Source organism: Tiliqua scincoides, chromosome 8 (genome assembly GCF_035046505.1).
Source record: "Tiliqua scincoides isolate rTilSci1 chromosome 8, rTilSci1.hap2, whole genome shotgun sequence".
In the NCBI taxonomy this organism is placed as follows: Eukaryota; Metazoa; Chordata; class Lepidosauria; order Squamata; family Scincidae; genus Tiliqua; species Tiliqua scincoides.
Genome location: NC_089828.1, coordinates 9,727,167 through 9,740,251, shown reverse-complemented (window position 1 = coordinate 9,740,251; position 13,085 = coordinate 9,727,167). Strand labels below are relative to the sequence as shown.

Genomic DNA, 13,085 nt, shown 5'->3' with positions numbered 1-13,085 from the left:
ATGTCTGGGCCAGTCCTTCCCACCTGCCGAGGCTCCTGTGGGCAATGTTGGCAGGAAAGGTGGCCGAGCACCACTTGAGGGCAGGTCTGAGGCATAGTCAAATGATGGATCTGTCTCCATTTCCAGCTTTGGGTGCCTCATGAATTGTTGAGAGGAAGGTCTCTCCCTAGCCATCACAGCAACTAGCGACTCACATGGAAGCAGGGTACTTGAGGTGCCAGGTAGTGTGGACGAGCCACACAGGATGGCACCTGCGTTACTGGACACTGGATCTACCTGCCACAGGATGTGGTGATGGTGTCTAGTCTAGATGCTTTCAAGAGGGGGATTGGACAGATTTATGGAGGAAAAGTCCATCACAGCCTACCTCCCATGGCTTGTAACCTATCTCTGAATGCCAGGTGCCAGGGACTGGCAACAGGATACGGGTATCTTGTAGTCCTGTGCTCCCTGAGGCATCTGGTGGACCACTGTGAGATACAGGAAGCTGCATGAGATGGACCTTAGGCCTGATCCAGCAGGGCTCTTATGTGGAGTCACTTTGACCTGACCTGACAGGGTGGTTTCCTTCTTGGAAATCCATCACTACTAGTGAGGAAAGTCCCTCTGGCACCCACCATGTCCAAGGCTGCTTGGCAAGACCCAAGGAAGAGTGGGCTGTACCTGCAGAGTGATTTTGTTCTTCACCAGCAGCCCAATTTTAATGTCCATGAGGTTGAGGTCATTTTCCAGTTGCTGATTGGACCTGATCAGGGTCACCACCTCTTCACGCAGCTTCATCACATCAAGTTCCTCCTGGAAGTCTTGGTCACTCTGATCCAGCAAATGGACAAACTTCCGGACAACAGCCATGGGGGGGTCTTCGGCACTGACTGCAAGCAGAGGCAACATCTGAGGAGGAACTGCCCAGCTCAGCGATGGAAGCCACACTTTGGGGGTGGTGGAGGCACCCCTCAAATACTCACTTTGCCCATGATATAAAGGTCAAGGAGTTCCCAGGCCGAGATGCCCCACTGCGGAGTTCACTTATGCCTTTGGAATGGATCACAGGCACTGTGACATCTGCGCCATTCGTAAGACTAGCAGGCCAAAAGGCTGCTATCCACCAACACCACACCAGGTTCAAACCCACGTCATGCACCACCACAGTGGGGCGTTTCCTTTCTATGCAACGGACTGTGCTTCCTGGGACCTTCCCCCCAACAGCACCAACACCAGGAGCACAGCACCCAAGGTCGCACTTTCCTGCATGCCACACAGAGGTCCTTCAAACACACATCTGGCACCGCAGCCATGCCAGCCCCAGTCCCTTGCAGTACTCACTCAGGGTCTTGTAGTCATCACGAGCTTTATTGGCACGGATGAAAGCCTGGATTTTCACAATGTCATTTATCTAAGCAAAAGACAAGAGTTGACACTCTGGACGCATCTCCCACTGCAGGAACACAATAATGCTTTCTCGCAGGGTTAAGAGCCTTACGTGGTCCCGAAAGTACTGCAAACGGTTCCGGTACCGCTTTCGAGCCTGATACATCCTGGTCGCTGCCTGAATCTGAGGAGAACAGGAAAGTGCTTACTAGGACTGGAAAAAGAAGGCAGCCACAAAGTTACGTAGAGCTGGACAGTAGAGCTGGAGTCATACACACATTTGGTGCAAGGTGAAGATTTTCCTTTGAGCCAAAATCATTGAGGTGGCAAAGAATCATTGAACAAAAGCAAAGAAAACCTCTGGGACACAACCAGGACCGGCAATGGGACTGGTAGAGGCTTTCACCAGCTGATTCTCAGTGGCCAGCAAGTGACTTTGGACCCAACCCAAGCCAGGAAGCAAGAAAGGCTGTGAACTTTTCCAGGCACACCAGAACTCATGGGCTGTTGGAGAACAGCTGAGCCTGGACACAGGAACAGGAGAAGGAAGGGAGCATGTGCAAAATACATGGGAAAGAAGGAGAGGCGGGGCTTGTTTCTCCAGATGAAGGATCATAAAAGTACAGAATGCTTGAGAAGAAAGGTACATTGAGAGGTAATCTAGTTCAGACCCTTGCATAGTGCAGACACATACCAGAAGGGGGTAAACGGAAGGGGCATCCCTGCTGCCTTATCTAGGAGAGGTGAGGCAAGGCAAGGATGGCAGGTGGCATTAGAAACAGAACACTGGATTTACTGTGAAGGGTCCTTCTCCAAAAAAAAGTGAGACAGGCTTCAATAAGTTACAATTTGTCAGGAGTGGAGTAGGAGTCAGTCATTCTCTCTCCAGGCACTTAGAACAGCTTCAGTCTAAGGCAGTGTTTCTGAAACTGTGGATCGGGACCCACTAGGTGGGTTGTGAGCCAATTTCAGGTGGTCCCCATTCATTTCAACATTTTATTTTTAATATATTAGACTTAATGCTACCAAGGTATGTGACTACATTTGGGAAAATGTCACAGATCTGTACTTTTAACAGGCTACTGTGAAGATGCTTTTAACAATGATAGTAATTGGGACTTATTCCTGGGTAAGGACAGTAGCCTAGGATTGCTAAAAATTTCCTGCTTGATGATGTCACTTCCGGTCATGACATCACTTCCGATAGGTCCTGACAGATTCTCATTCTAAAAAATGGGTCCCGGGGCTAAAGGAGAACCACTGCTCTAAGGCAAGTGACCCCTCCCTTCTTCCCCTTGAGCACGTGAAAGAAAGATAATCACTTTGCTCAGGGTGAAGCCTTTCTAAGCTCCTGGAGAGAGAGACTGATTGATGGATTGTCTGCTTAATGATTCTGTCTTACATCACAAAGGTCATTAAGGCTTTTTTTTAACCACTTAGCAAAGGGACAGTGGGCACAATCCTAACCAGGTCTACTCAGAAGTAAGGCCTACTTTGTTCAATGGGGCTTACTCTCAGGAAAGCGTGGTTAGGATTATAGCCAACGTTTTCTAAATGGATTTGCTTTAATGCGATTTTTGCCATCCACTTGAGTTCTGGGAGCTCATGAATAATGAGACTCAACCTGTATAAGTATTTTAGAACCACAACAGTACTGATTATGTGGACTCCCCCTTCATCAGTGGACACCCTTCACCATTTGAGAGGAACATTTATGGCTGAAGAGCACACAAAGCAGGGCTGCATGAGAACAGGAAGCCAGCGTGAACACCCAGGGGCGGGGGAGATGCCATATGGCTAATGTGCTCACACTCCTGTCTGCCTTGGACCTCCCAAAGAACTGGGCTGAGGCAAGGAGGTCCAGGAGGCAGCAATCCCGCCCCCCAGGGGAGGGCTTTCTGGGCACTAAGTGGCCGGCCAGAGTTGGAAGGAGCCCTGCTCACAAAGCCCCTCTTGGAAGGAGAGTTACCTTCACCGCCTCGGCCTTGTGCTCGTGCAAGAACTTCAAGCGATCTTGGTACGCTTTCCGCTGCTTATAGCCACGCCACTGGGACTGAAACCAAAAGAGAGCCAATTAGGCACTTCCCTGTCTCGCTGGACATAGCACCTGATGATCTGGCGTGAGTCCCCCCACACTTCTCTGCAGCTCTATTCCCCCCTCCCCCCAACCCAAAACCATGTGCAGACAGAAGCTCCAACAGCTTTTCTCTCTTTGTCTGCAAAATCTAAGGTGGCCTCCAACTCAGCTGCCCTTGTTTTGAGGGTCACTTCAACCCAAAAGACAGAGATGGAGCCAAACTGGCACCAAGGGTGCCAAGAGCATACTCATGAAGGGGCCCAAAAACGGCCCTTCTAAAGGAGCCAGGTTGGGTAGCACCAGCAAGTCATTTCCCTGCAGGGCTGCCTGGGAGGAAGGAGGCTGCAGGTCTGCTCTTGTGCTACGAAAGCCATCTCTGCTAGGGGAAACTGGCACACCAGTATCAGAACCAGTGCTCTATGTTTGTGTCAATGAGTCAGGGTCAGGTCCAAAGGCGTGGCCAGTCCACTACCAACCAGCCAACAAGCACAAAGGCAGGAACACTGTGGAACAAGCCCCTGCCGCCCCCCTCAACTGGGGTTGGCTCTCCCAAAACAAAACAGCCCTCTGCAATAGTATGGTAGCCCAGGGGCCTTCCATCACACCTGCCGGGTCCTCCCCTGCTGTGGGTAGCCTTCAGCGTCCTCACCTGGATGCAAGTGATGGCAGGAACTTGTTTTTTCAGGAAGCGCATCCTGGCATTGAATTCCTGACGAACGAGGTAGCCACGGCAGCAAGCCTGCAGCCTGGTGATCAGGCTCTCGTTGGCCAGCCAGAGCTGTTCTCGGTTGTACGCGGCAGTGACTGCGGAGATAGCACTCTGGAGCCCAGGGAAGGAACATAAGCCCCATGTCAGCCCAGCACCCAAGGCTGACCTTCAAGGCCCTGCTGGGCCTGCCTCTAGTGTTAAATGGGGCAGGAGTGCTAGCTTGTCACAAGTCTTGCTTTGCTGCCAAGACTTCAGTGGTGCACTTGCTGCAATCAAAGCGCCTACAGCTTCGTGCAAATGCCACAACAAAGACTAGGCCCTCTGGAATAAGAGAAACCCAACTGCTATGAAAGAACGGGAGGGGTGGGGAGATGCCCAAAGGCAGAAACAGGCAGGAGTGTGGCCAAAGGGCGCCCTGAACAAAGCACCAAGGCACTGCAGCAGCACTCCTCCTCATTCCCTGGGGCCAGTTGTGGGTCTGCCAACCCCCGCCACACCTACCTGGATATCCTCACGTGAGAGCTGTGTGTTATTCTGCACAAATCCATGGGGCTCATCCCAGCCTCCTTCTTGCGTTTGCAGATTATGGTAATAATGGAAGCCTCCCTTCACCCAGTGCTTCACCCACTTACTGCCATTGTCTCCTACAAGAAGCAGAGTGTTACCTGGGTGCTGGACTCAGCTCAGCTTCTGCAGCTCATCTGCGTCACACATCTATTCCTGCATGCCTCTCAACCCAAAAAGCAACAAAAGCGCTACTGCTGCAACCTGGGGGGGTCAAGCCCGCCCCTCTCTCCTAAGACCGTTAAGAAGAGCCTTGCCATCTAGTCCCACTTCCTGTACTCACAGGAGCCCACCAGATGCCTCAGGGAGCACCCCAGACACTTCTGTCCTGTGGTCACTGGCATCCAGAGATAGGTTAACTCTAAGACCCAGAGGTTGCATAACGTCATCATGGACTATCACAGACTTTTCCTTCACAAATCTGTCAAGTCCCTTATTAAAGGCTCATAGGCCAGGTGCCCTCGCAATGACCTGAGGCAAGGGGTTCCACAGATTAATTATATGGCAAGTAAATAAATATTTCCTTTTGTCTGTTCTAGCTCTTCTGCCAATGGCACTCCCAGATTCAGCCCCCCTTCACCTGCTGCCAGTTTTGTTCGCTTGACTCCTGCCAGTTCCTGCTGGTAAGTCCCGGCACATTCTGGAGTTACACCGTATAATCCTACGTCGGCCGAACGCAAGCAGCTGAGGGTTGTTCCAACGTCACCTTGGTCCACTGCTCCATTAATGGCCAAAATTCCTAAGGCAACTTGGATAAAATACCAGACAAGTGCTTGTGACTTCAGTGGAGAGACCCAGGCAAAGCAGGAAAGGAAGGCAGGACAGAAGGTGAAAAAGAATGCCAGAACTAGATAAGCTTACAACTCAGTCACCTCCCACACTTTTCCCCAGCATCAAAACAGCTCTCTCTAGATCTAGGCGAGGACAGGCTACGATCAACTCAACATTCCCCAAGGACAGAATCCCTGTCATCTGAACTTGCAGACCCCACTGGACAATCCCTGTCTGGAAGACAGGAGAATGAGCACTTCTTCCCCGGGCCTCGTCAAAGAGCTGTGCTCCCTGTCTCCAAGCAGCATGGCTGAGCCAGGCAGAGTCTGGAGGCAGCAGGGGCCTGATGGCATAAGGTCAGGTCCAGCCAAGTTCAGGCAACAAGAACACAAGAGCTGCAAACCACATCTTCCATGAGGCTGACAGCTGCTGTCTCCACCCCAATTTTTTTAAAGATACTGGAGAGAAACGCTGGGTGGAAAAACCCAAGGAGAGCACAGAATTGTTGCCCTTGGCACAATGGCCAAACTCGCTGAGCAGAGCAAGAGAGGCCAGAGGTTCCACAAAGGCTCTTTCGGCTGCAGCTCTCACCTGCTGGGAGCCTCTTGCTATAGCCTCCGTTCAAGACCACAGGGAAGTCGCCAGCCTTCCCGGAACACAGGCCACTCCCACCTCCGATTGCTAGCGTGTGCCTTTCCCAGGGCCTCCTCTGTCTGTCTGAATCAGGGCACTCCCTAGCAGGTGTGCGGTGGAAGTGGGCACCACCACTCCCCAGCCATTACGTTAAACACAGAAGTCCTGCACTTCACCAACTGAAGCAATGGCACGAGGAGCATGGCTGCTGTTTTTTCTTTTATTGTACAAAGGGGACACGGGGGGGGGGGAGAGGTGTACTGGCACAAGCTTCTACTACAGCGATTTTCAACCTTTTTCATCTCATGTTACACTGACAAGGCGCCAGAATTGCCAAGGCACACCATCAGTATTTTGACCATTGACAAGGCACGCCATGCTCCTGGTAAGGGGCTCAAACCCGCCAATAGCCCTACTAATAAATGACCCTCCCCAAACTCCTGTGGACCATCGGCGGCACACCAGTGTGCCATGGCACAGTGGCTGAAAATGGCTGTTCTTCTACCTGCAGCACTCTGTTCTTGGTCTGGAACCTCCACTGCTCCCTGGCCATGAGCTGGACATGGACTCAGGGCCCATCTTCCTGTTCAGGCCAGCTCTACTGCCTAGTAACAGAGGTTCCTTGTCTACTGGGCAGCAACCCAGGTCTAGGCTCAAGGGGTGGGATAAGGTGTGATAAGGCAGGAGGTCTGGTCTAGAGGGTAGAGCTTCCGTTTGCCTGAAGATAACATCCAAAGGTCGCCAATTCGAGGCCACCGGCACCTTGAATGGCGAGACCTTGAAGCAGCTGACAAGCCGAGCTGAGTTATTCCACCTGCTCTTGGTGTGAGCAAAGAAGCGTCTTGGCCGCCCTTCAAGTGAGAGATAAAGGAGCTGCTTCTCAGCCTGCGTGGGAGGAACTGGAGGCCAGAATGTGATACCAGATCAGAAAAGATCCATCTGAAATGTTGTGGTTCTTGAAAGACAGAACCTTTCTTCAATTGTAAAAATCCCTACGGGGGTTTAGAACAGCCTGCCCACGTAAACCGCCCTGAATTAAAGTCTGAGGAGAAATCTGACGACCAAGAAAGGCGGTATATAAATACCTGTATTATTATTATGAGCAACCAGGGAGGGGGTTCTGTGGTAATAATACAGGGGTTATAATACAGGAGGTAATAATACAGCCTATTATTATTAGGAGCAACCAGGGAGGGGGTTCTGCTCCTCCAATAAGATAACGTGATGACATTGACCACGCACTGTTATGCAGACCCCAGCCCAAAGAGGTCTCTGCTGTTCTCTGTCAGCCATCCAAGTGACCCACTTGTCCAGAGCCCAGGAGGGGGACCCACTTGCTCACTGGCACATGCAAAAACTGGAGCTTCCTAGAGCACCGCAAGGGACCATCTAGCTAGACAAGTGCCTCCAGTGCCTCTTTTTGCTTCGTCTGCCAACTGGGGTGGTGGGTTTACAGTTCCGAGTAGCACCCCAGCACCATCTGCTGGGTGTTATTGGTCACTGCAACCATCTTTGTGCTTTCCAGTCAAGCTCAGGAACTTTCCATCAAGCTACTCGTGCTATTACCCACCTTTCTATCCCTTGTACTGTTTAAGCGATTTCCATTTAATATTGCATATATATGTAACAGGGACCAAATGTGTACAGCTGTGGGCTGGGCAGAAATGGGTTAATCTTTTTTCCATTGTAATTTGTAGTCAACCAGTTACATTTTGATCCTTTGTTTGCCAGGTCCACATTCATGAGCAATTCAGTGGGTTGCCACAGTTCTTTGCCCTGCAAATGCCTCTGTGGGTTTGATTTTTAATTCAGACCCCCCCCCCCCGCTCTCTTGGGATGGGGTGTTCCCCAGATGGCCCACCTCTGTCTCGTCTTTGTATCCTGGGATGGTGGCAGCAGACAGAAACTACCAAGGCTTTCCTGTGAACGGAAAGCTGGTCCAGTAAATGGAACATGGGGAAACAGAAGGGTGCAGGCCCACTAATAGCTAGCCATGATTCCCCTGTCAGCCTGTCTTATTCTGGGTCTCGTTCCTTCCATGTTCCCTGACAGCCTCCTTGTCAAAACTAACCTGGGAGCCTCCCTGCCTCGCTTGGCAGCCCAATCTGCCCAGCCCAGTTTCTCCTCTCCACAGGAGTGTCAGGTCCACTATCTGTCACAGAGAGGATACTCCCTGCCTGGGATGCTACCTTCCTTGACAGAGGCAAGACTCAGGGGCTCTGCAATCTTTTGCAGCTTGTCTTGGCTTTCTCCTTCATGGGGCACAGGACACGTGAAGCTGAGTCAGCCCACTGGTCCAGCCACCCCAGGACTGCCAACACGTAGATGGGAGCAGTTCTCCAGGGCTTCAGGCAGAGCAGGAGCTGTCCCAACCCTACCAGGAGATGCTGCTGGGGACCGGACTTGGGGACCTTCTATACACATAGCAGAAGTGGCTCTACAGACTTGCCCCACACAACAAAAGTTTTCCTCTTCAGGGTCAGAGAAGCCAATGCTGCACCCAGCTGCTGGGAACTCCACCAGCAGCCAGGCAGACCTCGAGCCAGGGAAAGTGCCTCCCGCTGAAGGATGCCAAGCCCAAGGGTTAGTGGAAAGAGGCATAGGTTTCTGGATAACCTCTATCTCTAAAGGAGATGTGGGGCCACCTCAATTCACAAGGCCATTTAAGGTGACTGACTTTGGACAAGCACACAGCTCCAAAGGTCAAAGAATGATGACCCTCTGGGCCAAAGTGGTCCTACTATGAAGTAGATATGAGGACTCAGGATCAATTATAGGTAAGAGTAGAAGCCACATTGAAAAAAGCTGCAAGACTAGCCAGAAACACCCACTTTGCCAAGCAGAGCCAACCAGCATCAGCTCAAGAAGTATGGACAAAGCCTCTCTCCTAGTCACCCAAAGCACAGAAAGAAACTTACACCTCTGCGCTTCCTCTGTGTCCTTGTTAGACTGATGAATCCCATCCTGGATTTCATCCAACCAGAGGACAGCAGTTTCATCCCGAGTTTCCTGAAGGCAAAGTAAGAAACATTCGACTCCAACTGTAAAATGGACGAACAGCCTCCTTGACAAGGAGGGAAGGCAAGTCACAGAGTCTGGTCTGGGAGATTGTCCAGCCTGTTTCCCATCTGCAGAAGCAGGACAACCTTCGAGCCCATGACCAGCAGAGGGCACTAGAGCACTAATGCCAAGGGCTGCTCTGGCCCTTCTCAGCAGCAGCAGTGGTGGGGAGGAGCTATACACAGCTCAAGGGCATATGGGGATGGAGAAGGGCTGCAGAACAAAACCAGTCCAAAAGACAGCAAAGGGAGTCTCAGCAGCCCTTGCCCACACAGGGACCAGAAGCTCAGCTGGGGCAGCAGGAGACCTACTGGAGCCTATTCCCCAAACCAGGAAATGCCAGTGTCAGTTCTGGGGAGGCACCAGAGAGGCAGTCTGCAAAGGTCTGGAAAGGAGCTTCAGGGCAGGCAGAGGCCAAGCAGCTGCCTCATGGCATGAAGCCCAGAAGCGCTGCAAAAGCCTTGTCCAACCATGACAGCAGCAGCCGCAACTGTACAGTGCCACCCAGTGGCGTAGCTAAGGGGGTGCAGGGGTGCACCAGGCAACAATCTTTAGGGGAGCAACAAGCTGAGCTTGACACTAGTGGCCAAAATTGTGAAAATCTTGGTAGGTATGAATAATACCATCATGTTACATATTATTGGAAAGGTAATTTAATGCAGAATGCAGTGAAACAAGCCACATTGGAATATCTGTATTCCATCAAAGGTTATGGCCAAATAAGCAAAATATGAAAACTGCCTTAAGGAACAAAAAGTGGATTTCTTTAACTAAAAACTGACCTATGTGGTTGATTGTTCTGAGAGCCAATGAGATGTTATTATGATACAGCATGGAACCAATAAGGCATTAATATGAGACAGCTCTCATTTCCGTGCATCATAATACAGCTACTCCTGCTAACTGGTAAAGAGCCACTTTTTCAAGTGGTGATCCTCTTATATTTAGCAGGGAGAGAATAACAGTCCCCTTCGCTCCAGTTCAGTGACTCTAAACAATAAGGGGAACACTTCTTATTTAACTAATGTATTTATTTATTTAATTACATTTTATTTTGTCATGGGGGGGGAGCTACAAAACGTTCCTTAATCCCAGGTAGCAGTTAGATGCCTTAGCTATGTCACTGGCTTGGGGGAGGTGGCAGATCAAGTGGGTGGTGAACTGCTGGGGAGGGAGGAGGCAGGTTTCCCCTCAATTTGCACTTTTTAAAAAGCCTGGGCATGATGTCACTTCCTGTTGTGACATCACTTCCAGGGCATCAATATGAGCTCCGCACTGGGCTAAACATGCATTAGTTACAACACTGGTGCCACCCACAGGCAGGGGAGCCTCTGCTCCCTAGGCCTCTCCTGCCTACCTCTCGGGGCTAAGAGCCTCCCCCACCTCCTTCCTTGGAGCCCCTGTTGCTGCCACAGCCAGGGCAACAGCACAAAGCTAGAGAGAGACACATGCCCTGGGCCAGAGAAGGGGCCCCAGCCAATCTGATGAGACACTGCTTGCCCTCTGGGCTCCAGCTCTCCAGAAAGCCTCTGACTGGCTTGAGCACCACGGCCTCTGCTGTGGTTGAGCGTGGTGCTAAGAGCGGCATTTCCAGTCAGAATGGCCGAGATTCTTTCATGGGTCAAACGGGGGAGAGAAATCTCAGGAAGTGTTCAGGATAGCACAGGCACCAACAAAATCATCTGGCAGAAACACAAACTTCATAGACCACTGGACAGCCTAAGAAGATTCTGTTACGCAGAACTGGCTAGTGCGTGGGGGGGGCCCGCTGGGAGGCCCACGTAAGAACCCCAAACGTGGAGAGAACTCCCTCTCGTTGTCCCCTGGCAGGGAGGGGCAGAGCTGCTCCTGCTTCCCCTGCAGCAGGTCCTAGGTAGGGCAGAGGAAACAGAGCCCGGGTCACAGGCCCACCACCATGGACACAGCCAGCCCTGCCTGCCTTCCCGCTCACTCCGGGAAAGCTCCCAGCATCACAGGCTTTCTTCTTTGTCCCCATGTTCTTCCCCACTCTCGCACACCTGCCTGGAACAGAGGCACCTGCTCTCTGGACCTCCCACCCACCCTTGGTGGTCTCCTCCCTTGTGTTCTGACCAGCAGCCCCTTCGGTCCCCTCTCTGCACCAAGTATGATGTGGGGGTGACACCCACAGCAAAGCAGGGGAGAGAAGGGAAGGCCTGGGCCCTCTTTGCCTGCCTCTCCCCAAGCCTGAGGAGGCACCCAGGTTGCCGTGAGTGTGTGAGCCTTTGCAAGGTCACTGGTGTGACTAGGACCACAGAGCCCTTGGTTCAAATCCCAGAGCTGCCATGGAGTTCATTAGATGACCTGGAGTGCAGCTCTCATCCCAGTCCACCTCACAGAGTTGTGTTGAGGATAAAAGAGATTGGGGGAGGAAAGAACCCTTGGAGGAAGAACAGGATAAATGGGTTCAAAGCACTCCAGCCTGACAAGCAGTGCAAAGAAGCAAATACATGGGAACCTTGGGGTGGAAATGGCAGCTCAGGTGAGAGATACACGTGGAGCATGTGGCACCTATGAAGTGCAGCAGTGTTGGGGGCCCCTGCATGCTGACTGGCTCGGTGGAGGCAGCAGGAGGCTGAGTTCTGCTGGTCGCAGTGGCAACCCCAGAGTCCTTCCAAGTGTTTTTGTGAGCTACTGACTGGGAACCCCAGCGGGCAACTGCTCTGGGTGTCCGTGACTCAGGAGTGGGCAGAGGCTGAGGGCAGGGCAAAAGGGGTAGTACAAGCAAGGGGGGGGGGTTGGGGATGGACAAAAGAAGGAACCCGATACAGGAAGGTGGAACTTCAGGTGCCAGGAGCTGGCCCCTCAGCAGCCATTTCACGGGGCGCTGGTGTTCCAAGACCTTTGATGGGAGAACTGGAAAGAGGAGCTTGCAGGATCTTCAGCCTGCAAGTATGACTGGCTGGACTCAGGTAGGGCTCGCTGGCTCTATAAGCTGCTTGGGAGACTGAAGGGGTCCCCAGACCAATCGAGGAGCTGGTATGGGGAGCAGTCTTCCTCACACCAAAGCCTCCCAGCAGATGCAGCACCCTGGCCATGATGGGGGTCCACAAGGAGGTCTGCTTCTACTGGTTTGCTGTCAGGCTGCCCTACAGGACCCTCCCATGCCTCCGCCTGACCCAGTTACAGAGGGAAAGGCTAACCGCCTAGAACAGCAGTAGGCAGGATTTTAGAGCCCCCACCTCCTAGGGGTGCCATTTCAGAAGCACATGGTGGGATGGGGGGTCAGGCAGGACCTGGCAGCCCCCTCCCCACACTCACCTGCGCTTTTTCCCTTTTAGCGCGGAGCAGGACATCTTGGTAATGCTGGGCGACCCTTGGGGTCACTCCCTCCAGTTTGGCAGCCGGAGTCTGCAGGGCCTGCAGCGTCTTCTGAGCATCGCCCTCGTCCAGAGCTTCGTTGATGAGCCCAATGGCCAAGATTCCTGAGAGAAAAAGCACACCTAAGCCAGCCACTCTTCAGCAGGCCATGGACGCAGCACCCGGCAGGCTAAGCCCCAGGAGCCAGGCACCGCACCGCAACTGTTCAGTCTGTTGAGGGAGTCCTGTGGGACATGCCGTGCACTGGAGATCTGTAAGACCCCCCCACTTCTGAGACCTTTTCCAAGGGGAAAGGGCAGGGCAAGGAAGGTCGCCGGGCCCCAGAAAGTGGGACAGGGTTGGAATGTGAAGTGTTCTAAAAAGGTGGCTCTCTGCCAGCGAAGGTGCTCCCATACGGCCTCCGTTCAGATCTGGCTGCACCCACACCACCCCGCAGGCACTGAAGGCCTTGCCATAACCTGCTCTGATCAAAAGAGACTCACAGCCTGGCCACAGGCTCCACCCCTGCCTGCACCCCAGGAACTCCAGGCTCACAGGTTACCACCACTGCCCTGCAATTGCGGA

General features: G+C 52.5%; 1 protein-coding gene across 1 annotated transcript in view; it reads right to left on the bottom strand.

The window, feature by feature from the left end:
* IQGAP1 (IQ motif containing GTPase activating protein 1) overlaps positions 1-13,085 on the bottom strand; it is a 56,953-nt gene that overhangs the window by 17,302 nt on the left and 26,566 nt on the right. The window contains exons 15-23 of the mRNA XM_066635085.1: positions 12,462-12,625; positions 9,041-9,131; positions 5,299-5,466; positions 4,656-4,798; positions 4,095-4,265; positions 3,338-3,421; positions 1,481-1,552; positions 1,324-1,393; positions 664-872 (exon numbers count right to left, since the gene is read on the bottom strand). Coding sequence (XP_066491182.1) covers positions 664-872; positions 1,324-1,393; positions 1,481-1,552; positions 3,338-3,421; positions 4,095-4,265; positions 4,656-4,798; positions 5,299-5,466; positions 9,041-9,131; positions 12,462-12,625 — 1,172 coding nt within the window. The remainder of the gene's footprint in view (positions 1-663; positions 873-1,323; positions 1,394-1,480; positions 1,553-3,337; positions 3,422-4,094; positions 4,266-4,655; positions 4,799-5,298; positions 5,467-9,040; positions 9,132-12,461; positions 12,626-13,085) is intronic.